Source organism: Thalassophryne amazonica, chromosome 6, assembly GCF_902500255.1.
Source record: "Thalassophryne amazonica chromosome 6, fThaAma1.1, whole genome shotgun sequence".
Lineage (NCBI taxonomy): Eukaryota > Metazoa > Chordata > Actinopteri > Batrachoidiformes > Batrachoididae > Thalassophryne > Thalassophryne amazonica.
Genome location: NC_047108.1, coordinates 125,107,608 through 125,117,812, shown reverse-complemented (window position 1 = coordinate 125,117,812; position 10,205 = coordinate 125,107,608). Strand labels below are relative to the sequence as shown.

General features: G+C 44.2%; 1 protein-coding gene across 2 annotated transcripts in view; it reads right to left on the bottom strand.

The window, feature by feature from the left end:
* Positions 1-4,933: 4,933 nt before the first annotated feature.
* ttpal (tocopherol (alpha) transfer protein-like) overlaps positions 4,934-10,205 on the bottom strand; it is a 21,330-nt gene continuing 16,058 nt past the window's right edge. For both annotated transcript variants that reach the window (XM_034173361.1, XM_034173362.1), the window contains exons 4-6: positions 9,357-9,550; positions 6,794-6,904; positions 4,934-6,156 (exon numbers count right to left, since the gene is read on the bottom strand). In XM_034173361.1, coding sequence (XP_034029252.1) covers positions 5,878-6,156; positions 6,794-6,904; positions 9,357-9,550 — 584 coding nt within the window. In that variant the 3' untranslated portion in view covers positions 4,934-5,877. The remainder of the gene's footprint in view (positions 6,157-6,793; positions 6,905-9,356; positions 9,551-10,205) is intronic.

Here is a 10,205-nt window from a genome sequence, read left to right as displayed (position 1 = left end):
CCGAGGAACTGCTGCAGTTTCCTGCGGCTTGTTGGTTGGGGCCAATCTCTCACCGCCGCAACCTTGGCCGGATCAGGGGTGACGGAGTTGGAGGAGATGATGAACCCCAAGAAGGACAAAGAAGTGCGGTGGAACTCGCACTTCTCGCCCTTCACAAACAGCCGGTTCTCCAACAACCGCTGTAGGACCTGACGTACATGCTGGACATGGGTCTCAGGGTCCGGGGAAAAGATGAGTATATCGTCCAGATATACGAAGACGAACCGATGCAGGAAGTCCCGCAAGACGTCATTTACCAAAGCTTGGAACGTCGCGGGGGCGTTAGTGAGGCCGAACGGCATGACCAGGTACTCAAAGTGACCTAACGGGGTGTTAAATGCCATCTTCCATTCGTCTCCCTTCCGGATCCGAACCAGGTGGTACGCGTTTCTAAGATCCAATTTTGTGAAAATTTGGGCTCCATGCAGGGGCGTGAACACTGAATCCAACAGAGGTAACGGGTATCGGTTGCGAACCGTGATCTCGTTCAGCCCTCTGTAATCAATTCATGGACGGAGTCCGCCGTCCTTTTTGCCCACAAAAAAGAAACCAGCACCCATCGGGGAGGTGGAGTTCCAGATCAGCCCGGCAGCTAAAGAGTCCCGGATGTAGGTCTCCACTGATTCGCGTTCCGGACGTGAGAGGTTGTACAACCTACTGGACGGGTACTCAGCGCCCGGGACCAAATCGATGGCACAATTGTTCGGTCGGTGCGGGGGAAGAGTGAGTGCCAGATCTTTGCTGAAGACGTCAGCAAGCTCGTGGTACTCCTTTGGCACCGCCGATAGATTGGGGGGGACTTTAACCTCCTCATTAGCCGTCATGCCGGGAGGAACCGAGGATCCTAAACACTCCCGGTGGCAGGTTTCGCTCCACTGCGTCACAACCCCGGACGGCCAATCTATCCGGGGATTGTGCTTCACCATCCATGGAAATCCCAAAATCACTCGGGAGGTAGAAGGTGTTACATGGAACACTATCTCCTCCCTGTGATTTCCAGACACAACCAAGGTCACAGGCTGTGTCTGATGTGTGATTAACGGAAGCAGGGTGCCATCTAGTGCTCGCACCTGCAATGGTGCCGGCAGAGCCACCAGGGGGAGCCCTACTTCCTTTGCCCATCTGCTATCCAGCAGATTCCCTTCCGACCCCGTGTCTACCAGTGCTGGGGCATGAAGGGTTAAATCCCCACAAAGGATCATTACTGGGATTCGTGCAGATTTGCAGGGTTTCCCCGCGTGCGTGTTATGGCCCACCCTTAGCCCAGTTTCTAAGGACGGGCGTTGTAGTTTGACCGTTTTGCGGCAGTCCTTCTGCATGTGCTCACAAGAGCCGCAGATAAAACACTCCCCGCGGGCCAGCCTCCTTTGTCTGACGTTTGTCTTAACTTTGGCCCTGCTCGTGTCCATAGCCTCCTCAGCAGGGGGAGCTGTAGCCACACGGAGCTCTCTGGCAGTGAAGCATGGGGACGACGTCACCCTTTCGGAACCGGAAGGGGGAGGGACGGCTCGTGCCCGGTCACGCCCCCCGGCCTGCTCCCGACGATGCTCATTCAAACGGTTGTCTAAGCGTATAACCAAATCGACAAGCCCGTCAAAATCCCGCGGTTCCTCCTTAGCCAGCAGGTGCTCCTTCAGGACCGGAGACAGTCCATTTACGAAGGCGGCGCGGAGCGCAACATTATTCCAGCCGGATCTCGCTGCCGCGATGCGGAAGTCAACTGCATACTCGGCTGAGCTGCGACGCCCCTGTCTCATTGACAGCAGCACGCTTGAAGCGGTTTCGCCTCTGTTGGGATGGTCAAAAACTTGTTTGAACTCCCGTACAAACCCAGCATAAGACGTTAGGAGCCGTGAATTCTGCTCCCAAAGCGCCGTAGCCCATGCGCATGCCTCTCCTCGAAGCAGATTAATAACATAAGCCACCCGGCTGGCGTCTGACTCGTACATGACAGGACGCTGTGAAAAGACGAGCGAACACTGCATGAGGAAGTCTGCGCACGTCTCAACACAGCCTCCGTACGGTTCCGGAGGGCTTATGTATGCTTCAGGGGACGGTGGGGGGGGGTCGTTGAACAACCAGTGGAACGTCTGTTATGGGCCCAGGACCAGCAAGAGGGGTGGCTGCAGCAGCGCCCTGATCGCGCGCTTCCACCCTGGCGGTGAGAGCCTCCACCCTCCGGTTAAGGAGAACATTCTGCTCGGTCACTAAATCCAGCTGAGCCGTGAAGGCGGTTAAGATCTGCTGCAGCTCACTCAACACGCCTCCCGCTGATGCCTGCGCTCCTGGCTCTTCCATTGGCTGTTCAAGCTCGGGTTGACGCCCCTCGGAATCCATGACGAATGGCCGAGAAATCCTGTTGGGAAGGTGTCGTAGCACGGACCCACAACAGGGGGCGCAAAGGAACGGACAATGAATAAGCCAAATAGTAACAATTTAATGTTGTGACAACACACAACTAAACACACAAGATCAGTAAAGTCAATTAACACCAGGTGACGTGTGGGCAGGCTCGAAGATAGAAGACCCCCGACGAGAGATGAGCCGCGTCCCACACGGCTTCCACCACCAACGGTCTGAAGAACACCGGAGCCGCCAAGTCCCGAGTCCCCAGGTGGCCTCTGTCTTCGGCTGTCGACCCTGGTACTGCTGGCAGAAAACAAAGACAGGATGGATGAGTGTGAATTCGCACACTCAGTAATCCACAGTCTGCACTCAGTTAGGAGGGAGCACCTCCACCTCCAATCACACACTCGTGCAGCTCCTGTTTTAACCACTTATCTGGTTTGGGGTGTGAGGCGAAGCCGTCGCTGTCACACCAAACGCCAATCCCACAGATAAGGTAAACACCAGGAAAATGGCTGCAAAAGAAGTTCAGATTATTATTCAACGTTCGAGTCAGCAGAGAAAATTACCTCTTCGGTAGTTGATTTCTCGGCGAGGAGGTGGAGTTGCAGTCCGGCCTTTATGGTGATGGTGATGATGATGAATGAGTGACAGCTGATGCTGAGGATGAGTGACAGCTGTCACTTCTTCTGGGTCTGGCGCCCTCTCTGCTTGGAGCCCGTACTCCAAGCAGGGCGTCCTCTGGTGGTGGTGGGCCAGCAGTACCTCCTCTTCAGCGGCCCACATAACAGTGTGTGCCGAATAAATTCATTCATTCATTCAAACCCTCCCTGATCTTTAAACTGGATTTGCACAGCATTTTGGGTGGGGGGGTAATTGTTGGTGATGTCATATATAACCTGTATATTTATATGTCAGGGTGAACCCACGTGTACTGTTGACCTTTTCATTTGTGACTTGGCATCCCTTTTTATGGTGCAGCAAAAACTTTTACACACAAAGTAAGCTTCTCCTTCACAAAGTAAATGTCATGGAAACTGGCAGACTAGCAGCCAACGATATCCAACAGTGTGGGCTGTGGACTTAAAATACTGTCAGAATCTCACGAGACAGAACACATTATTGAGCTCTGCAGAAGTGCTCCAAATAGCGCTTACTCAATTTAAATCACCTGCTTACAAGCCAAATCTGTGACTAGAAGAAAAATAAAGATCTTCACTGAATGGAATATTTTCTACTTGAAGTCCTCTGATGTAACTTTTATCTTTTTGAAACAAATGTACCACTCAGACAACAGGCTTGTGCATCCTAAAAAGACCATTTCAAGTCTCACAGGGCCAGTTTCTGTCTGTTGCTGTTGGCCACATCCTGTTCCCAAAAGGTAAAAGGAGTGATGCCTCATTCCTCTCCCACAGATCATTTTAATATACAGTGCAGTATGCAAAGCCGTTGGACAATTCCTGAGGTACTGTTCATTTTTCTGGACTTTCTGTGCATTTTAGGGAAATTAACTCAAAGCCATTTCAGAGAAAGTGATTTTCACAGTCGCTAGGCAGCAGAGACATCAGCTCAGAGCTTCATTCTGAATCCAAATGCACGCAGCGTCCTCCTGGAAGTGGCACCGTGGGTGAGATGCACAAAACTTTCCGATTTGGTCCAACTTTGCTTTCTGTGTGGACAAATCTGCAACACCATAAGGAGTTGGACACAACAGACTGGTAACTTAAATGACACTGCAGCCCACTGGAAACACTGACCCAAATGCACGACGCTTATCTGTCTTCACCATCACTAACAGTAAGCATTCAAATGGCCTTTGTTTTCAATAACGTGGCACAAGGTGATCAATTCTTGCTTTTTTTCTATGGTGAAATTCATTTTATACAAGTCTGCTGCGTTTTTGCCACATCTAGGTTGCAATGATAATGCAGCAACTAGCCAATCAGTGTTCAGATGTTCAGTTTTAGAAGCCTATGCCTTGTCACAGTCACTAAACATGTTTGGTTCCAGACCCTCATAAGAGGGTGGGGCTGGAGTGAAAGGCTGGAAGATTGAAATCATGTAGGTGTAGAAAAGCTGCACAGTAGGCATGGCTCTCACATCAAGTGGGAGCCCAAATATGGACTAAAACCAGCTGTTTCTAGCCTAAATGTTGCTTATTGCAGTACATTTTATACAAGCACAGACACACTGGTGTGTTTTTAGACTGTTTTAACATGAACCCCAACCATATCTTACTGAAAAGGCCACATAAAAACAAATTCTTCACATTACACCCCTTTAAGTATCTCTGATTTACAGAGTTTTACAAATATTTACCAAAACCCTGCTAAATCACTTTGATAAATATGGCTTATATCAGTTGCTGTGGTATTTTTAAAGTGCACTTTAAATTTCAGTAACTACACAAGGTTGATAAATTCTTTTTCATTGCACAAGATTTAAAAGATATTTTTTGAGCAGTTTTCTCTGGAGAGCTGCACACACACACACACACACACATATATATCCATCCATCTGCAAATCCATACTGCAAATAAGACACAAATAGCACTTTGAGCTTTACTTTACTGTTTTCACCACCATGATTGAATATTCTGCAACAATATACAGCTTATAACAACAGATGTAGCTTTTTTTTAAAAAAAAAAAAGGAAAAATGGGTTCAGGCTCCTAGAAGATGAGATGTAAATTGATACATGGCCTGTAAAATTTGGCAAATTGATCACAGTTAGTGCAACGCCACATATGATCCTGCGATCTGTAATTTTCTCACATTAAGACTGAGAAATAAGGAACAACAACCAAACAATGATGAACATTTAAAAACTTATTAAAAAAAAAAAAGTTGAATATTTCCACTTAGAAAAATAATCCTCTCAAGCTGTCACACACAGTATGATTAAAATATTGAGCCAAAAATATTTAAATCTATCAAACTGCTCTTCCTCTCGGGCACAATAATGATCTATATTCACTTACAATGGCAGCACACATGAATATTGCTTTGGTGTACACAAACATCACATGATGCACGTCTAGCAATGAACAGCAGTTTAAGGCGCACAAAACTGCCTCAATTTTTAATCTGGTGTCAGACAATCTAATCATGCACATAGAGCGAGAAGGCCCGATATATGACTGACTGCTGGTATGCAGACATTAAACAAACAAATGCGAAAAGCCATTTTTAGAATTCTTTCTCAATGGAAAATGTTGAATACCAGAAATAGCTTCTCATGGACCACAAACGCTGGCTAAACATGCGCTGGCTCACTACAAAATCCAAACTGCCAGAGCCTTGCAGCTGCCTTGAAAGCATAACCAAATGCTGGGGTTTGTGTTAATGAGAGAAGCCCAAAAGTAGTGTTGCTTAGTTAGTAAAATATATCATGTATGATATTGGCAACTTGCCCAGTCAAAGTCCACACTCATTTCTCTGCAGAAACAGGAAATGTCCCCTCAGTGACGGGCGTGTGTCTACAGTTCATGTCAGTAACAGTAGTAAAGTTGAGAACGTAGCATCCTGTAGGTGTCGTCATCATGCTGGCTGGCCTGGTCTCCTTCAAACACCATGGTGTCCGGGAGCATCACACTCTCTAGTGGATCTGGCTGGCAGAACTCCACTATAAATTCCTCCTCACAGTCCAGCAGTAGTCGCGACCACTCATGCATGTCCAGTTGGCCTGCAATGCCGGCATACTCCTCGGGCAAAACCGTCCGGGGGATGTTCCGGTGCAGAGAGCGCATGTCGGAACCGTGGAGGATGTACTGTATGAGGAGACAACCGGCATCAGCTCACTATTACTGTATTTTCCAGAGCATAAGATGCAGTAGTTAGATGTACATGGTCCTGCGATTTGCATTGTGGTGCAACTTGTTTGTTTGTGTGTGTGTGTGTATATATATATATATATATGTGTGTGTGTGTGTGTGTGTGTATATCACACAGAGTCATGTTTTTATTGTAGTGTTTCCAGTGTAGTGGGTCAGAAATCCATGACCATCTGATGTTTTCTGCTGTTCAAACTGCATCAAATAACATCCAATATGTTTTCCATTGCATGTTTATGTGTCCATCTTGATTATTTTTGCAATTTAAAAGTCCTCTCATATGTGTCCCACATACAGAAAAAAAGTGTGACTTCTACTCTGGTGGAGCTTATGCTCTGAACTGACTTATATAAGTTTTTTCTATGACAAGAGGTATTTTTTGACAGGTGTAACTCACTGTATATTCCAGAAAACACGAAATTTACAAAAAAAAAAAAAAAAAAAAACAGTTTTAAAAACTTAATATTTATAAATTAAAATATTACTTTGGAGTCGAGGCACTCAGTGAAAACAACTCAACACATCCTTTTGTTTAGAACAAAAGTGTCAGTGACAATGAAAGCATGACAATTACCCTCTCTGCCATCTTCTCTTTCAGAAAAGGCTTAATTATAGCAAAGATGCCTTTGAAAATCCTGGGCTCGTTAATGATGTTAACAGCCTTGATTCTGATTGGAAAGCCATCCTGTGGAATGAAAAAGAAGAATGTGTAGCCATAACAGTCACAGATCATCCTTCCCAAATGGGTAACATGTCATTTGTGTGCTGTTACTATGTAAATATTACACATTCTGCAGTCGCCACGAGCTCAGCACACAGTGCTCAGCTGCTTATGTTGGAAATGACAAAGGCAATGCTACACACAGTTACTCATCTTTACAGCCCTGTCATTACAAAGAAAGATACTACATGCTGGAGTCCTCCATCCTATTTCTTTCTTTGGCTGCTCCCATTTGTGGTCACCACAGTAGATGATCCATCTCATCCTGTCGTCTACATCATCTTCTGTTACACCAGCCACCTACGTGACCTTCTTCACCCTGCCCATAAGCCTCCTGTTTGCTCTTCCTTCTCTTCTCCTGCCTGGAGGCTTCATGCTCAGCATTCGTCTCTTAGTATACCCCATGTCCTTCTACTACACACGTGCAAAGCTTCTCATAATCGCTTCTCTCACTTTGACTCCAATTTGACTTTGTCTGTCACTCCAATATGCTCATTCCTAAACCTGTTCATCCTTGTCACTCTCAAGGAAAATTGTAGCATCTTCAGCTCTTGTGTTCTCCTGTTTTTTTGTTAGACTCACTGCCTCCAAGCCACGCACTGCAGCTGGACTCATTAACCACCCCCTCTCCAGACTCATCTCAACCTGCTGTCTACTCTTATTACAGATCATAATGTCATCTAGAGACACCACAGTCCATGGAGACACCTTCATGGCAAATGCACAAAACTACAGGAAATGAGAAAGACAGTAAACACTTTCCATCACCACACAGTATTGAACACGTCACCATTTTTCTCAGTAAATATATTTCTAAAAGGTGCTATTGACATGACATTTTCACCAGATGCTGGTAACAACTCAAGTAATCCACACATACAAAGAAATCAAACCACAGATGTACGTAAATTACGTTGTGTAATAATGTGAAATGGCACAGGGAAAAGTACTGAAAACCTGAAGAAAGGGAGGTGTAAAAAGGCATGGAAAACCAAGACAATAGCTGAAATCTATCAGATATTACAAAAGTGATCCTGCCCCTTGACAGTGCAAATTAATGTCAGATGGTTCAGTCTCAACTGAAGGCCTATAAAAATGTGTCTCATTACCAAGGTGTCACACAAGAAACATTTCATGATGGGTAAAAGCAAAGAGTTCTCTCAGCATCTTCGCAACCTCATTGATGGCATTGGTTACAGAAGGATTTCTAAACTTCTGAATGTTCTAGTGAGTACTGTTGGGGTCATAATCTGAAAGTGGAAAGAACATAATTTCTCCATAAACCAGCAACAACCAGGTGCTTCTCCCAAGATTTCTGACAGAGGACTGAAAAGAATGATCAAAAGACTTGTGCAAGAACCAAGAACCACTTCTGAAAGACCTGGAATTAGCAGGTGCAACTGTTTCAAAGAAAACAATAAGTGATGCACTCAACCGCCATGGCCTGTATGCATGCTCACCACACAAGACTCCTTTACTGAAGAAACATGGAGAAACTGATCCAGCCGGAGGGAAAAAAGCATGTTTCCTTTGGGATTAAACAATTTCCTTTGAGTTTAATAAAGTTATTTTTATTTAGATGAGCCTGAGAAACACTGGGAGAATGGAGTTTGGTCAGATGAGATCAAAATTGAACTCTTTGGATGACATAATACACACCATAAAACAGCACTGCACATCAGACCAAAAACACAATACCAACAATGAAGTTTGGAGGTAGAAACATCATGATGTGGGGCTGTTTTTCTAGCATACGGCACTGGAAAACCTCATATTGAAAGAAGGATAAATGGAAAAATGTAGGCATTTTTAATGAATATCTATCAGGACAATAAAGATGAAACGAAGGTGTGATCCCAAACAGAGCCAAGGAAACGCTCAGTTGGTTTCAGAGAATGAAAATAAAGCTGCTAGAATGGCCCAGCCAGTCAGCTGACTTGAATCCAACAGAAAAATCAATGGAAAGAACTCAAAATCAGCGTTCAGAGAAAAGCTTCACAGAACCTTCAAGAGTCTTAGAAGACTGTTTGTGTGAAAGAATGGACCAAAATCACACCGGAGCAACTCATGTGACTAGTGTCTCCATACAGGAGGTGTCTTGAAGCTTCATTTTCAACAAAGGCTTTGTACAAAGTATTAAATAAATTTCAGTAAGCGTGTTCAGCATTTTTTCCCTGTGTCATTACATTTTATTACATATAATTTCTGTAGTTATTTGTTTTTGGTTTCTTTGCATGTGTGGGTTGGTTGGGTTGTTACTGACATCTGGTGAAACTTTCATGTTAACAGCACCTTTAGAAATATATGTACTGAGAAAAATGGTGATGCAATCAGTACTTATTTTACTGGCTGTGCATAGTGAAAGCTTAAACATTAAAGAGATATCAAATATTGGTGAATGGATTTGTTTTCTCACCTGGAGGATGCTCACAACTTTTTTTGCAAGAAATGGTCCTGGGTTGGATGCTTGTGACATGCCCACTCCTGTATAGTCTGCCAAGATGACGATACCATTCACTTGAGTTTCCTCCGGCTGAATCAGCTTCTCCAGAGTTAGATAAAGGGCCCTCACATTGTCAACAAATGGATAATCGTTTGGTTTCCATTTCCCTGACAAAGATGTTTATTAGTAGTTTATCACCCATGAAAAACAGTCAGTAAATCGTTATTAGTCAACCTCCAAAACACACTGTGTGCACTTGTATTTGTAAATTACAATGAGCCTCATTCATGAAAATTTCACACATGCAGTTTTGATTTTAAATTGTATATCTGGTGAAAATAAGAATCTTAGTAGGAAACAAAATCTAAGAGCAACTTCAGCCACCTATATTTTTAAAGGTAACAACTAATTATGAATGTAGTTTGTGAGCCCTGAGGCACAAAAGCCAAAAACCAAGTTAACACCCTCTGTCCTTAAGCTAATTTCTTTTGGGTGAACATCACATTGATCAACTCAGTATTCCCTGATTATCATCTGGCTTATTGTCTTTGTGAAATCAAGCATTCGGCTGCAAACTTACAAAAAGTTTTTCTTAATCTCAGAAGCTCTGTTACTTCCTTTAATTTTTAGAAACAATATACATTCTCTAACATTCAATTACTTTAAATGAAGATTCTTAAATTTGTTCGTTAACCGTCATACTAATGAAGAAACAAGCATTAATACCAAAAAAAGTAGGACGATCAGGTGTCTTGCTCGCATGACCTAAAATAAGTTATGTAACAGCCATTTGACGTAATTTTCATTGCGGCTTCTGTTCTC